This window comes from Mustela erminea, chromosome 7 (genome assembly GCF_009829155.1).
Source record: "Mustela erminea isolate mMusErm1 chromosome 7, mMusErm1.Pri, whole genome shotgun sequence".
Taxonomy (NCBI): domain Eukaryota; kingdom Metazoa; phylum Chordata; class Mammalia; order Carnivora; family Mustelidae; genus Mustela; species Mustela erminea.
Window position 1 is genome coordinate 107,318,315 of NC_045620.1, and position 16,848 is coordinate 107,335,162.

General features: G+C 46.3%; 1 protein-coding gene and 1 long non-coding RNA gene across 3 annotated transcripts in view; both read left to right on the top strand.

Moving 5' to 3' along the window:
* Positions 1-5,287, top strand: part of KCNG3 (potassium voltage-gated channel modifier subfamily G member 3) — a 69,355-nt gene extending 64,068 nt beyond the window's left edge. Inside the window, exons 3-4 of one of the 2 annotated variants that reach the window (XR_004287932.1) lie at positions 61-206; positions 5,266-5,287. Coding sequence is in view for 1 of the 2 variants with exons in the window: in XM_032352851.1 (XP_032208742.1) it covers positions 61-142 (82 nt within the window). In the remaining variant the exon portion in view is untranslated. Of the gene's footprint in view, positions 1-60; positions 307-5,265 lie in introns of those variants that run through there. The other variant, XM_032352851.1, reaches the window with a different exon arrangement.
* Positions 5,288-12,291: 7,004 nt separating this feature from the next.
* On the top strand, positions 12,292-16,597 carry LOC116595964. Its single transcript, XR_004287933.1, has 4 exons — positions 12,292-12,623; positions 12,993-13,072; positions 15,802-15,888; positions 16,579-16,597. It is a non-coding gene; the product is annotated as an uncharacterized LOC116595964 (long non-coding RNA).
* Positions 16,598-16,848: the final 251 nt, after the last annotated feature.

The following is a 16,848-nucleotide window of genomic DNA, read 5'->3' on the forward strand; positions in this document are numbered from 1 at the left end:
TAATTCCTTACAACCACAAAGGTTTGTTTTTGACTCACGTTATGGTGATGTCTTTCACAGGTCGGCTCTGCCTCTGCCTCATCCTCTTCATTCCAGGATCCAGGATGAAGAAGCTGCCTCATCCGAGATGTCACTGTTATAGTGTCAGATGAAAAAGAGAAGATATTAGCAGCACGCAGGCTCTTAGGACTTCTACTGTGTGTGTGGTAGGGGGTGGCGCCTGGACGGCTCAGTCGGTTGAGTCGGTTGACTCTTGGTTTCAGCTCAGGTCCTGCTCTCACGGGTGGGATCGAGCCATGCGTGGGGCTCTGCGCTCAGCGGGAGTCTGCTTGGGACGCTCTCCCTTTGCCCCCGCTTATGCTCACTCTCGCTCTTCTTGCTCTCTCTCTCTCTGAAATAAAAAAAAAAGAAGGTTTCTACCGGGAAGTGACTCACTTTGTTTTTACCCACATCTCATTGACAAAGCTTATTACTTCACCCATATATTGTTTTCTTTTGTTTTTTTGGTAGTTGACCCCCTTTTTTTATTTTTTTATTTATTTTATTTTATTTTATTTTTTTTTAAAGATTTTATTTATTTACCTGAGAGAGAGACAGTGAGAGAGAGCATGAATGAGGAGAAGGTCAGAGAGAGAAGCAGACTCCCCATGATGCTGGGAGCCCGATGTGGGACTCGATCCCGGGACTCCAGGATCATGACCTGAGCCGAAGGTAGTCGTCCAACCAACTGAGCCACCCAGGCGTCCCGACCCCCTTTTTTTAAACGCAAAAAGTAACTTCCACATGAGTTAAAAATCAGAGCGTGTAAACAAAACTTGGAAACTATTAAAGGGGAAGTATTTTTTTTAAGTGCAAAAAAGAAGAAAAGCTAAGAAAAAAAATAAACATTAAAATGTGGAAAATTATTAATTAATTAATTTATTTTAAAGATTTGTTTATTTATTTGACAGGCAGCGATCACAAGTAGACAGAAAGGCAGGCAGAGAGTGAGGAGGAAGCAGGCTTTCCGATGAGCAGAGAGCCCGAAGTGGGGCTCAATCCCAGGACCCAGGGATCATGAGCTGAGCTGAAGGCAGAGGGTTTAACCCACTGAGCCACCCAGGAGCCCCAAAATGTGAAAATTTATAATGAAAGTCACCATCTGCAAATTAAAAGACACAGTCTAAGTAAGAGAAATGGAAGGTTTATAATAGATGTGTCTTAGTATATTAGACAAGATTGACTTGTGAAATAATCCAAGGCAACCTTTTTAATTTTTGCTCCAACCTTCTTTTAAAAATTTCAATGAAGTGATCTATTTCTGCTCCTAGATTAAAAACTCCGGCAGGTCTGAGGCTTTTCCATTCATTCTTAGATAACAAAAAGTCTTAGAGTCACTTTAAGGCGTACTCTAGTCTCAATTTGTAAGTATTACCCATTCAGGATCTTTTTTTTTTTTAAGATTTTATCTATTTATTTGACACAGAGAGATCACAAGTAGGCAGAGAGGCAGGCAGAGAGAGAGGAAGGAAAGCAGGGTCCCTGCCGAGCAGAGAGCCCGATGCGGGGCTCGATCCCAGGACCCTAGGATCATGACCCGAGCCGAAAGCAGAGGCTTTAACCCACTGAGCCACCCAGGTCCCCCCCCCCCCCATTCAGGATCTTAATTAAAACTTTGAACTTGGAGTGGCTGGCTGGCTCAGTCAGTGGAGTATGACTCTTAACCTGGGGGTTGATTTCCACGTGCTGCATGTGGAAATTACTTATAAATAAAATCTTTAAAAAAAAAATTTGACTTTGAACTGCTTTTTTTTTTTTTTTTAAAGATTTTATTTATTTGACAGAGAGAGATCACAAGTAGGCAGAGAGGCAGGGAGAGAGAGAGGAAGGGAAGCAGGCTCCTTGCTGAGCAGAGAGCCCGATGTGGGGCTCTATCCCAGGACCCGGGGATCATGATCTGAGCCGAAGGCAGAAGCTTAACCCACTGAGCCACCCAGGTGCCCCTGAACTTGCTTTAATGTAAAAAATTTTTCCTTTCTCCAACTTAGACCTGTTTTGGGTGCCAGCCTGCAGTAAGAAAGAAGGGGCGGTTTGTGTTTTTGCCCAGGTCGTTGTCTTGGGCTCTGTCAGTGCCCCCAGACCTGCCCCACTGGCCCAAGTTCTTATCTTTCCATGGCGAACGAGGGAATGGTAGTGGATTGCACCGTCTGTCCTAACCTGGCTTTTAACAATGGGCTTGGCAGAGTTTAAAGCATGTTTTTATTTTCCCCTCTCGGGGACACTTAACTGGTCTTTTAAGAGATTCTCTTTAGGGTCCTCCTCCCTGCAGGTCCTTCCACCCTGACAAACGTGTTCTGTTGTGAGCGGTTGCTTATGTGTCCTTCCAGCCCCTAGGGGCTTCCTCTCTAGCTTCTTGCTGCTGGGTCCCCTTTGCTCCTTCAAGTAACCCTATTCGACAGGACCACAGCCACCCGTGCCTGCTCTCTCCACACTGCTGTCATTTTGTTCATGGAAACACTCAAATGCATCCTTTTTCCTCAGGAACTTAAAGAATAGGGAGCCAATGAAGCAGTGGTCTCTTGGCTCTGCCATCTGAGCAATCTGTTCTCAGGCCTGCTCTCTGGGTTTCCTGGACAGGAGTCAGACGCTGGTTCACAGAGACCCCTCCCCGCCAACTGCAGGAACACACCCAGTGAGCTCCATGAGTGGTGGTATTATGATGGTGATGACAATAATGATGTTTTGGAATTTTTTCTTTAAAGATTTTACTTATTTGATAGAGAGAGTGTGTGTGTACGAGCAGGGGGAAGGGAGAGGGCAGAGGGAGAGGGACAAGCAGACTTTCTGAGTGTAGAGCCTGACATGGGGCTCGATCCTAGGACTCTGAGATCATGACCTGAGCCTAAGGCAGAGACTTAACCTATTGAGCCATGCAGGTGCCCCTCCATGAGTGGTGTCATAGGGAGAAGCCCATTCTCTCTAGGATTGAGGCAAAGGAGGTAGCAACCTCCTGCTGAGATGGGATGGGGACTGTTCGTTGAAGGGCTCGAAGTCTGAAGAAATCCCTTCAGAAATTTCTTTTCTTTCTGCTCACTCTGACCCTTCTATTATTCTTGACTTGGCTGAGAGTTCTAGTTTTCTGAAACTTCCTGGGGCTTTCCCTGGGGGGTTGCCTTCTCACCTCCGAGCAAAATGAGGGCTGCCTGCCAGAATGATGCAGACAGCCGTGGCCTTGGGCACCAAACGCAGAGTCCAGCTCCAAAGTGTTGTTACCTTGCCTTGAGTTTAAAGACGACATCTGCCTCTTGGAGCTGTCATGAGAATTACATGACCAGATGTGTGTGAGGGTGAGCACAGGGGCTTACAAATGCAAGATTTCCTAATACAGAGCAAGGTCTGCCGAGGCTCCTTAAAAGTAGGTTCTCTTTTTTGTAATCCGTTATTAGATGCATTCGGATTCATGAAAGAATTTTGGAAAATATAAGTGGAAACAGGAAGATTCTCGGTCCCACCATTCAGAGCAACCACGTAACTCTGATGCACACACCCTTGTAGTTGTCACTTCGTGCAAAGGATTGGGCTATTTTCCCCCACTGTTGCAAGCACGTGGAACACAAGATGTTGTATGTCGCATTTAAACCTAACATCACAAAACCTTCTCACCTTATTTCAGTGTTTGTAAACCTAGAGTTTGTTTTTTCTTTTCAATTGAAGTTTTTGGTTATGAAACCATGGTTCTAAAGATATTTTTATTTATTTATTTATTTAAGAAAGCGATAGAGAGCACAAGTAGGCAAAACAGCAGGCAGAGGGAGAGGGAGAAGGAGGCAGAAGGAGCAGCAGGTTCCCCGCTGAGCAGGGAGCCTGATGTGGGCTTGATCCCAGCACCCTGGGATCACAACCTGAGCTGAAGGCAGTCACCTACCCAACTAAGCCACCCCGGCACCAAAACTGTGGTTCTAAAGCTGAAACTGTATTATAGCTGGGTGTGTATGTATAAGTAGCAATACCTTTCCTCCCCTACTGGTTCCCTGCTTCTAACCACTTTATTTGCTGGTGATTGCTTTCTGGTGCTTGTATAATTAGCATTTTCCCTTCTTTCCCATGAGAAAAGTAATACACTAAATATCTGTACCTTGCTGTGTTTTCATTGAACAGTATATCCTGGAGACCATTCTGTACGAGTTGAGTTTCTCCTCCTTGCTTTTTATGGCATTGCATGGCTGTATTTTAGTTCATTCAGCCAATTTCCTAAACAATGGACATTTAGGTCCTTTTCAATTTTGTACCATTACAAATAATGCCACAATGAATGACCTTGTATATACGTAATTTTTTTTTACAAGAATTTATTTATTTTTTGAGAGAGAGTGCACATGTGAGAGAAGGCCCGAGCAGTGGGGAAGGGTTGAGGGAGAGGAAGAAGCAGACTCCCCACTAAGCAGGGAGCCCACTGTGGGACTTGATTCCGGGACCCTGGGATCATGACCTGAGCTGAAGGCAGACCCTTAACCAACTGAGCTACACCCAGGCGCCTGTAAACGTAATTTTTTTTTTTTTTTTAAAGATTTTATTTATTTATTTGACAGACAGACATCACAAGTAGGCAGAGAGACAGGCAGAGACAGAGGAAGAAGCAGGCTCCCTGCTGATCAGAGAGCCCGATGCGGGGCTTGATCCCAGGACCCTGGGATCATGACCTGAGCTGAAGGCAGAGGCTTAACCCACTGAGCCACCCAGGCGCCCCTGTAAACGTAATTTTTAATGGTTACAGAGTATGCTTAACTTCACCTGACCATCACTTTTCAAAACTTGTCTTCAAACCCCATCCTCTGTCTTCCTGCTCTGAATTCTCTCTGCCTTATTCTGAATTATACCTTGGTGACCCCTACCGCAGCGCCTCCCGCCCCTGAACTTGAGGCCTACACATGAGAATCTCAGCTTCCCTGGGGTCTCAAACTGGTTCTTCCCCAGCTCTCATTTCCCCCCATGGACCCAGACTGAAATGCCTGCAGGAACCCACCGATCTCCCCACCCGCTTGCCTGGCTTCTTTCTGGAGCAATTTGGAGAGTTTATACACGTTTATCATTCCTTGATTGCTTTTGCTTGTTTGTTTGCTTGATTTTACTTTTTATGATGAAACAGGAAAAGAGAAGGAATCAGACAGTAAAGACATAATACCTTCTCTCACCTAGATTAAAGAATTGCTAAAATTTTGCCATATTTGATTCATCTATGTATATTTTTCCTGAGCTATTTTAATTTTTTGTTTTGTTTTGTTTTAGGTAGGCTCCATGCCCAACGTGGGGCTTGAACTCAGGATCCTGAGATTGGGAGTCGCACGCTTTACCAGCTGAGTCAGCCAGGCACCCCCTAAAGCTATTTTAAAGAAAATTATAGACATCACGGTGCCTCCTATCTAAATACAATACAGAAAGTAAGGACATTCTCCAAAAAACCATTCCACACCTTTCAATAATAAACAGTAATTTTTCAAAAGTAGACTAAGTCCCTAGTTTCTTTTTTTTTTTTTAAAGATTTTATTTTTATTTCTTTATCAGAGAGAGAGAGGGGGAGAGAGCGAGCACAGGCAGACAGAATGGCAGGCAGAGGCAGAGGGAGAAGCAGGCTCCCTGCTGAGCAAGGAGCCCGATGTGGGACTCGATCCCAGGACGCTGGGATCATGACCTGAGCCGAAGGCAGCTGCTTAACCAACTGAGCCACCCAGGTGTCCCTAAGTCCCTAGTTTCTAACACCCAATATTGATTCAGATTTCCCCAGTTGTTCCAAAAATATCTTCAATTATATTTTAAACCAGGATCCAGTCAAATACCACAGACTGCGTTTGGTTGTTATATCTTTTTTATTTAAAGCAGGTCTCTCCTCATTTCTTTTTTTGTCATCAAATTGATTTGAAGAGACTTGGCCACTTGTCTTGTGACAATGTCCTGCATCCTGGATTTGTCTGATGGCTTCTTCATGATGTCACTGATCTTGTTCCCTTTATGCCATGTCTCTTTGTCTCTTTTTCTTTTTTAACTTCTGTTTGCTCCCTGTAGTTTCTTTTGGTTTTGATCTCTTTCCCACAAGAGGTTTTCCTCTAATGAATCCTAGGTTGATTGGAATCCCTGCCAATTGCTGATTGTTTACCTTACTGTGAGTCTTGCAATTATCAGCTGGATCCTATCCTCACATGTCCCCTGATGTCAGTAAATCTCATTCCCTAAGAAGATGCATCCAATTTCCTGCCTGGAGGGTGTACACCTGAGAGCCAGTGGGGGGAAGGACTTTGGGCTTTCAGCATTCAACACTTAAACATCCTTCAGTTGCCCTGTGTTCCAGCTGAAAGTCTGGGTCTTGTTTCTCAGGCCAGAGGCCCTCTATTCTTTCCAGATAATAGACCTCTAGCGTTCAGCTGGGGTAGGTAGCGGGAATACCACCTCCCAGGAGAGGGAACCTGGGGGTCTAAATGCCTTTTTTTTTTTTGAAGTAATCTCTGCACCCAACATGGCTCTGGAACTTACGATCCTGAGATCAAGAATCACATGCTCTATGAACTGAGCCAGTCAGGAGCCCCTCCAATTGCTGCTGCTGCTTCTGCGCTGCTGCTGCTGCTTCTTTTTTTAAGATTTTGTTTATTTGCCTGAGAGAAAGAGAGTCAGAGAGAGAGGGAGAAGCAGGCCCTGCTGAGCAGAGAACACAACGTGGGGCTCGATCCCAAAACCCCAGGATCACAACGAGCCTAAGTTAGATGCCCAACTGACTGAGCCACCCCAGTGCCTCCCTCCAACTGCTTCTTTTTTTTTTTTTTTTTTAAGATTTTATTTATTTATTTATTTGACAGACAGAGATCACAAGTAGGCAGAGAGGCAGGCAGAGAGAGAGGAGGAAGCAGACTCACTGCGGAGCAGAGAGCCCGATGTGGGGCTTGATCCCAGGACCCTGGGATCATGACCTGAGCCGAAGGCAGAGGCTTTAACCCGCTGAGCCACCCAGGCGCCCCCCTCCAACTGCTTCTTAAACAACTTTTTCACCCATCCTGCTTTTGGCTCTGCTTTCACCATTATTACCCATGGTAACTATTGCTGCCAATCCCTGGGCCTTGGGGGTGTACTATAAAGGGGATTCCCATTTGTTTGGGGTTTTTTTCTACCTGTTGGCTTAATTTTGGCTTTCTTGGAGCTGCCTAAACTGCTCAGCACTTCTCTGTCTGCTTTCTGGCTTTCAAAATATTGTTGCTGCCATTTCCTCTTCTGTCTCCTCTTGGCCCTTGTGGGTTTTCATCTTTTCCAAATACCTTTACTGATGCTTTAGAGGTATGGAAGGAGGAAGCAGGAGTGATATATGTATCTATCCGCCAGCTTTATCCAGCATTTGATTTAGAAAAAATGCTTGATCAGTCTGATGAGAATTTTGTTTGTGGAAGACTTGCCCCCAGCCAGAGCAGGGAGGGCACCTGGGTGTTCAGATATGGGTGAGGGTAACGTGAAGAGAAATTGACCAGGATTGCACTGAAGAGAGTTTTGAGAGAATTCTGTGATGACGGGAGCTCCAGCAGTTATCTTGTGTTATGAAGTAACCTTGAAGAGGGCACAGAAAGAGAGGACTCTGGGTCTAATAACACTGCGATGCTCCCATATCAGTTCTGCACTATTTATCGCTGGACTTTTTTTTTTTTCTTTTTTAATGTACATAAGAAATTTTTTTGTTTTCCCCCCTCTATTTTATCATAATAATCACTTATCACATGGCAAATACTCTTTTTTTTAAAAAAAAGATTTTATTTATTTCTTTAACAGAGAGACAGCGAGAGAGAGGGAACACAAGCAGGGAGAATGGGAGGAGAAGCTCGGTAGGGAGCCCAATGTTGGGCCTGATCCCAGGACCCCAGGATCATGACCTGAGCCGAAGGCAGACTCTTAATGACTGAGCCCCCCAGACGCCCTGGCAAATACTCTTCTAAGTGCTTGGCTTATATACTACTTTAATTTTTATACCACGAACCCTATGAAACCGGTACTGTTACTGTCCGTGGTTGACACCTGAGCAATGAAGCACAAAGAGATGAACTAACTGGCCTAAGGCCACATAGTCAGTAAAGGCTAGAAAACAAGGCAGTCTGGGCTTGTAAGCACTGTGCTCTGTTATTGAAGCACGGCCAAACCCAGTCCTCACTGATGTCCCGAACTCTGCCACCCACCATGGTCAGCCAGTATTGGTGAATGATTTCTAAGATAGGAGGCCCGCCCCTGGACCCCCCACGTCATCTGTCCCCTGACATTGAAGTGAATGAAGGAGGTTTCAGAGCTTCCGGGTGCGACCATCTATGGTGCAAGCAAAGGCTGAAGGAGAAGCAGAGGCTGCAGGAAGGAGCCCAGTGACCTGGCAGGGCTGGGAGGTGTGGCTGCAGCACGGGCAAAAAGCCCACAGCACACCTGGCCCTTTTCCCCAAATGAATGAGAGGAAGGTGATAGAGAGAGACCTGGTAATCATGTCTACGAAGCATTTCCATCATTTAGCATCCTTTCCTCAGGACCGATTCCCCAGTGTGGGCTTTGGTACATCTTGACTTCCTTTAAATAGAACTGATGAAAGAATTCTTTAGCCAAGGGCTGCCTGGGTGGGTCAGTGGGTTGAGCCTGTCTTCAGCTCAGGTCGTGGTCTCAGGGTTCTGGGATCAAGCCCCGCATCGGGCTCTCTGCTCAGCAGGGAGCCTGCTTCTCCCTCTCTCTCTGCCTGCTTCTCTGCCTACTTGTGATCTCTCTCTGTCAAATAAATAAATAAAATCTTTAAAAAAAAAAAAAGAGTTCTTTAGCCAATTTCAGAGGCTTTACTAGTTATGAATAAAGAGAGCAGCCTAAATTCTGCTAAGTCCCCAGTAGGTAAAATTGGGGACCAAATTTTAAGATATTAATAAGAGTGCTTGGTGCCATAAAACTGTCTTTATTGATTAAATTAATCAAAGACAATAGACATAAAGTATTGAAAAGGGAGATGAGTGTGCGCTAGACGTTAACTCTCGATGAGTGAGGAGGCCTGGGAGTGCAGCATTCTCAGGAAGCTTTCGTGAGAAATTTGGGCTGTTCCTGTTATTGCCTGATCTCTCTGAAACTTGCAGTACTTGGGGATATAAATTCTAGTCCTTGGTCCCCAAGCTGACTGTAAATAAGCCAACCTCAAGGACACCTTTGCAAGCTAGAAAGTGCTCGAGGCAGAGTGTGAGTTCATATAATTAGCTGTGATTTGTGGGGGCTGTGAGTCAGTTCTCCCTGGGTCCTGATGTGGCTTTCATGGGCTTGCCTCCTGGTCACAGAAGTATGGAGAGTGGTGGAGGCTGGGCTTTTTGGGAGACCCCATGAGTAGGGTATGGATCAAAAACACCATTTTAAACATGTACTACTACTACTTCTTCTTCTCTTTTTTAAGATTTTATTTATTTATTTGAGAGGGAGAGAGAGAGTGCACGGGAGAGAGAGGGAGAGAGAATCTGAAGCAGACTCTGAGCTGAATGCAGAGCCTGATGTGGGGCTCAATCCAACAACCCTGAGATTGTGACCTGAGCCAAAACCAAAAGTTGGATGCTTTTTTTTTTTTTTTAAGATTTCATTTATTTGGGACACCTGGTTGGCTCAGTGGATTAAAGCCTCTGCCTTCAGCTCAGGTCATTGTCCCAGGGTCCTGGGATCGAGCCCCACATCAGGCTCTCTGCTCGGCTGGGAGCCTGCTTCCTCCCCTCTCTCTGCTGGCCTCTCTGCCTACTTGTGATCTCTGTCTGTCAAATAAATAAAATCTTTTTAAAAAAAGATCTCATTTATTTATTTGACAGAGAGAGAGACAGCAAGAGAAGGAACACAGCAGAGGGAGTGTGAGAGGGAGAAGCAGACCTCCTGATGAGCAGAGAGCCCGATGTGGGGCTCGGTCCCAGGATGCTGAGATCATGACCTGAGCTGAAGGCAGATGCTTAACGACTGAGCCACCTACAGGCTCCCTACCCACCCACCCCCCTTTATTTTATTTTAAGATTTATTTTAGGGAGAAGAGAGAGAGAGAGAGAGCATACAGGGAGAGGGGCAGAAAGAGAGAATCTCAAGCAGACCCCAGCTGAGCATGGAGCCCGACATGTGGCTGGATCCCACAACTCCGTGATCATGATCTGAGCTGAAACCAAGAGTCAGATGCTTACCCAGCTGAGTCACCCAGGCGCCCCTTCCCTCTTCTTAATAAAGACACAAGATAATGAAGCACATGGGTCCTGCATTTGGAATGCAAATCTGCCTGCAGAACCACATCCTGGCTGAGCTGCTTGGGAGGAAACAGTTGCAGCAGCTCTCGCCAGAAGATTCCTTCTAGAAGATTCCCCAGGAGAATCTGTGACCACAGCGCTTTCCTTTTGAATAGGGGTGGGTGGTGATGGCCTGGGGGAGATCCTAAGCCAAAGCTAGACTGCCTGAAGAAACAAATTGGTGTCCCCATGAACACTTGCTGAAAAGCGTCCAAATTGGACTGTCAGATAAAATGCAAGAAAATGATAATATAAGCGAAATCAATCATGGTTTCAGATAGTTTTGGAGCCTGGGAAAGAAGTCCTATGAAGTCCTGAGAATTGTTCTAATAGCTCACCAAGTATTTGTTAAGTTTTTGAATCACCTAAGACCAACAGGCTTTCTGAGGAAGGAACAAAGACTTTGGAACAGACAGTTCTGAGAAAGTCACAGACCTGCTCCACAGAATCTAACCGGCCTTATTCAGGGGAGTTTGATAAACAACCCAGCAGCCTTTCTTCTCGGCTTTCATTTTCTCCCTTCTGATCATTCCCGTATTTCATGACTTCTAGTTCCTTCATTCACTTTTACCCCCGAGGATAGGGTCATGGAGCAATCAGGAATACATTCAGGAACAGAATATTAAAGGTGCCATCCTTGTTCTGCGTTAAAGAGAGAACATCATAGAGCCACGGAAAATGAAGCAAATCATTCACCTAGGACGGCTCGGAATAGATCATTCCCCCGGCTCTGCACCCATCCTCCGTAAATGAATCCAGTGCTTTTCTACAGGATTTTAAAAGATTTTATTCCTAATCCATTTTTCTCCCTAGAGCTTTGGAAATATGGCTCTGTAATTTAATGATTACAGGAGATGAGCAAAAGAATGAACTAAATAGGATAACATCAGCTTGCCTTGTAATGAGGGGCCAAATTTTCCAAATATAGAGCAAAATCCAATTGTGGGGCTTTTGTTTATGATTCCTCCCTAACAGTGACATGAGAGACCCTGTGGGAACACATACAGCACCTTTCCCACACAACGAGCCTTCCCCTTGGCTTGTTAGAGAGTTTGGAGAGAGAAGCCATAGCGATCAATTTCTCTAAATCACCCTCACTGCCCTGGATAGCAGTGGCTTTGTTGATGGAACAAGACATCCCCGAAGCAATGAACAATAACCACGAGTTAGCAGGAGAGACAGCAAGCCCCCGAAACATCAGGGGATTTTCCTGTGGCTGATAAAAAGTAAGAGTTAGAAAGTGTATATATGCTACATCTTCTTTGTCCATTTATCTGTCGATGGGCACTTGGGCTGCTTCCATAATGGAGTATCCTGGATTAAAACCCGGAATAGGAAGGGGACCTTACCAGAAAGACAGACGAAATGAGAATCAAGTCTGCAGGTAAGTGAATAGTAATGCACCAATGTTAATGTCTTAGATTTGACAGATGCACCCTGGTTTGGTAATAGTTTAGTTAGCCTTAGGGGAAACTGGGGGACAGGCATATGGAACTCTGTTCTCTGTACTTCATTGCAATTTTTCTGTAGATACAAGTTTATTTCAAAATATAAAGCTTATGTTAGGGGTGCCTGGGTGGCTCAGTCTGTTAAGCGTCTGCCTTTGGCTCAGGTCATGATCCGGGGGTCCTGGATTGAGCCTCGTGGGGGCTCCCTGCTCAGTGGGGGATCTGCTGCTGCTTCCTCTTCCACCCTCCCTCCAGCCCTCCAGCTCATGCTCTCTGTCTCCCTCTCTCTCAAGCGTGTTCTCTCAATAAATACATAAATTCTTTTTTTTTTAAGTTTGTGTTAAAAAAAAAAAAAAAGTGAGGGGGTGCCCGGGTAGCTCAGTTAATTAAGCGTCAGACTCTTGATATCGGCTCAGGTCATGATCTCAGGGTTGTGAGATCGAGCCCCATGGGGCTCAGGGCTTAGCACTGAGTTGGCTTGTCCCTCCCTTTCCTCCTCTGCCCCTCCCCCTGCTCGAGTGTGCCCCTCTCTCTCTTCCTCTCTAAAATAATAATTTTTTTTTTTTTTTTAAGGCCACATTTTCACTGGCTACTGGTGGGAGCGTCAATGAGGGCAAGTGTTCTGACGCTGCTCATTTAAGGGTTTAGAAGCGCGCGGGCCCACTGACCTCTACCTTCACTCCCAGGAATCCCTCCTGAGGAAAGAGTCCGGGGTATTCATCCCAGCAGTCTCTGTAATGGGGACAGTTGGCTTCAAGCTAAGAGGCTAACATCGGGACCCCAGGAACAATGATGATGTAGCCACACCAAGGAATATGCCAAGGTCCCAAAAGCAAGGTGAAGAAGTAAATTTGATGAGGGAAGACTGTCACCATACATCATGGAGTGGAAAAAGCTAGCCACAAACTATTCGGTATGGTATCGGGTGTCTCTCTTTTTTAATCTGTGCCCGCTTAGGAGGATGGTAGGAGATTCACCAACACATCAAGAGTGGTTTTCTCTAGGTAGATGAGATTGTGGGTGCTATGGTCTGGATTGCGTCCCCTTTAAATTCACATGTTTAACAACTGAGCCGCCCGGCAACCCTTAAAGCACTGAGCTCCGGATGCAACTGACTGCATTTGGAGATAAGGCCTTCGGGGAAGCGACTAGGGTTAAATGAAGTCCTAAGGGTGGGGTCCTGATTCTGCCTCTGGAATCAGGCCTTCTAAGAAGAAGAGCAGTCTCTCCTTCCCTGCACGTGCATCATGTGAGCACAGAGCCGGAAGGCAGCTGTTTGCAGGCCTAGACGAGAGATCTCACCGGAGCCCAACCACGCTGGCACCCTGGTCTCCGACTTCCAGCCTCCAGAGCTGTGAGAAAGTAAGTATCTGTTGTTTCCAGCACCCAGTCTGTGGTATGTTGTAATGGCAGCCTGAGCTGACTAAGACAGTGGGTATCCTGAGTTTTTTTGGTTTTGCTCTCTTGCTTTTCTGTAGTGAATAGGAACTGTTTTATTCTTGGGAGAACAAAGAATGTGGTAATTGTATTCTTAGAGTTTCACTTTACCACTGACAGAAGGAAACACAACTCCCCAGGTCTCCTTCAGGGATAGTGCTGGCGATCATTTCCTCATGGAGTCAAACTGCAGTGGGGCTCTTTACGTTTCACTCTTGATCTAGGGGTTGTGAGTTCGAGTCCCATGTTGGGAGTAGAGGTTACTTAAAAATAAAATCTTTTTTTTTTTTAAGATTTTATTTATTTATGTATTTGACAGATAGAGATCACAAGAGGCAGGCAGAGAGAGAGGAAGGGAAGGAGACTCCCCGCTGAGCAGAGAGCCCGATGCGGGGCTCGATTCCAGGACCCTGGGATCATGACCTGAGCCGAAGACAGAGCATCCCTAAAAATAAAATCTTAAGAAACAACAACAACAACACACATCTGTGTATATTAACTCAGCTGACTACCGTAGAAATAAGCAAGCAGGTAATATACCTCATGGGTGAGGTTTGGGGAGGTTATGGGACTTGCCAAGGTCACGTGCCTTGTGGAGGTGAAGCCCGGCCCTAGACCTCTTGACTCTAAGCCCAGTGCCCCTCTCTGTTCTCGGTTACTGCCTGTCCAGCTCTTTCTTTTGCGGCAGTCCTGAGCCATCTCAGGAGTAAGATTTGGAGAGCTGACTCAGTCCTCCAGAGTCCCACCCCAGGCAAATTCTGGTCATCATAAATTTCATACTGGAGACAGAAGGTTGTTACTTTCTTCCACTTCCATGCCAGCCATGACCTACTTCTGGGTCTTGTGTTTCCTGGAAACTCAAAGGCTGTGCAAGCTTTGATGGAAGCTCAAGCAGGCAGCCTTGACCTCTCCTGTGCCACACCTGGCCACAGAGGTGAAGCCTGGATACTGGGCTCCAGAAGCAAGGTGGCATGGTCTGAAATGGCTCTGCTGGAGCTGGAAAAGTCAGGATCTGTCAGTGTTGGGATCTGGCTTCAGATCTGTTTCTGTATTTGTTCTATATTGGCAATTATGAGCTTGGATAAACTGAAATCCTCTTAGGGATTTTGCGTTTTTGCAGTAGTGAATGAGCAGTTGCAAACATAGGCACTGTTTTCTAGATTCTTTTTTTTTTTTTTAAGATTTTATTTATTTAGAGAGAGAGAAAGAGAGTAAACGGGGAAGGAGCAGTGGGGGAGAACATCCAAATAACTCCCACTGAGCACAGAGTACATACATGAGGCTTGATTCCATGACCCATGAGATCACCACCTGAGCTGAAACCAAAAGTCAGATGCTCAACCAACTGAGCCACCCAGGCACCCGTATTTTCCAGATTCTTTGTGTTCATAGAATTAAATAAAAATTTAGGGGGAAAAAATTGAAGAAGCAGGAATAGTTTGTATTGGTATGGGGATTGGTACTGCCTTCTTTGAGTATGGAAGTTGAAAAATCAGCTTACTTATAAAGTAGGAAAATTTAAAAAACAACAACACCGACTTCCATGTGCAATGGACCTATCAGTGGTTGAAATGTAGAAGGCATTGTGCTAGGCTTATAAGAGATGCAAAGCTGAACACAAAAAGAATACCTGCTCTCAAGATGTGAGTAGGCCACTGGCGGAGACAGACGTGTACTCACATTTTTACCCAGGGCAGTCAGATTTCAATCCGGGATGGTGATTGGAAATGGGAGGGAAATTATTTTAACTGTCGTAATTGCTGGGGATTATCGCTGGCATCTGGGCTGGTCCAGGGATGCCGAACACCCTGCAATCTTGGGAAGTGTTCTGTACGAAAAAAACTTGTCTGGCTCAAAATGCTGAGTGTCTCAAGGGAGGATCCTGTGCAGGATCCACCAGGAAAACCCTGGGTGGAGAGGCTAAAGCTTCCAGACAGAGGACACTGAGCTGATGCCGACAGGTATGTGTACTGATAGGCAGAAAAGGTCACAAAGATATTTTAGTAGAGAGGCCAAGGTGAGCCAGTCCCAGAAGTGAGAACACACAGGCCAGAGTCTTAGAATGACACGCAATTCAAGGTTTGGGGACTGGAGATAAGAATGGAAATATAAAATAGGTCTTGAAGTGCCATGCTAAGACATTTGAACTCTATTTCCTGGAAGATCTTCCTGGAAGGAAGGTCTTTTTTTTTTTTTTTTAAGATTTTATTTATTTATTTGAGAGAGAGAGAGAGAGGGATCACAAGTAGGCAGAGAGGCCGGCAGAGAAAGAGGGGGAAGCAGACTCCCTGCAGAGCAGAGAGCCCAATGCAGGGCTTGATCCCAGGACTCTGAGATCATGACCCGAGCTGAAGGCAGAGGCTTAACCCACTGAGCCACCCAGCTGCCCCTGTAAGGAAGTTCTTACGCAAGACAAGGAACAAGAGCCAAACTCCTTAGGAAGGATGACGCTGGGCACAGTGTGTGGAACGGGGCAGAGACAGCTGCTCCCCCACTTCTGGGGTCTGTGATTTACTCTACTTCACCTCTCTTAGCCTCAGATTTCTCATCTCCGAAATACCTAGCGCAGTTTAAATGAGACATTATGCAAAGCACCCAGCATGCATTGCATGGCACATGGTGGTAACAGTAACCATTTTTGTTTGTGGTTTCAGGCTTATTGGTTCCTGCTGCTACCACTCCCAGCTGCTGGCCCAGGAAGCTGACCACAGATGTGCAGATTAGTGTGTCTTGGCACAAAGGTTTGTTAGCCACTGGCAAGAGGGATGGTTCTGGTCTTTCCTCCTTGAACTTGCTTTCCAATAGAGAAATAGAGGAGGCACAACTGCAGCCCGTACCATGTCACTGTCCCCAGATGGACTGTCCCTAAATCACAACGGAGGTCTTGAAGTCAACTGTTCAGGACCTCAGATGTCAACTTGCACCTCTGAATGAAATTGAGACCAGGGCGGGACTGGCCTGGCATCACGCATCTGGGCAGCGTGATCAGAGCTGAGACTGACCCACCTGTCAGGACCCCCAGCCCTTGCCTCCCTTGCTCTGTCCCTGGTGGAGTGAAGAGGGAGCTGTTGGCCAGCCAGTGGCCCTCTCCATGCCTTACTCTTATGTCTGGCAGGTGAGAAGACCTCAGTAGGACGAGGGGGACACCTCAGTCAGGGGGAGCAAGGACATCTGGAGGCCCTCTCTTCTAAACCCCTCCATGGCCACCCAGTATGTGCTGCCGTGCAGACTCAGGTTCAGAATCTCCAGCATGGCCTCCGAGCCCCCAGCAGCCTGTCCTGCCCACACAGCCCATCTCTCTGCTCCCCTGCACACTCCGGCTGGCTTTCCCTGAAACCTTCCTGCGCTTTGCTGACACTGGGACTTTCTGCCTCCTGTTCCCGCATCATTTCCTCTCCTGACCGAAATCCTATGCCTCTTTCTCTGTCCAGCTCAGCTGTCCCAGCCCCCCCAGGAAGCCTTCTCCTGTCCCCGCTTTGGGAAGGCCTCCCTCTGCTGCCTTGGAATACTTGGCCATGGCCCAGGCTGTCCACCCTTGTGTCGCCGTGGATTGACTGGCACCTGCCATTCGTCTCTGGAGCTGTATGTTCCTCAAAGGTGAGGTCAGCATCTCAAAGGTAGTGCTTTGGTTCAGTCTGACACTTTCAGGGCCCACCTCAGTGCCTTGCAGATCCTTGGCAATGATAAATACTTCTTCACCG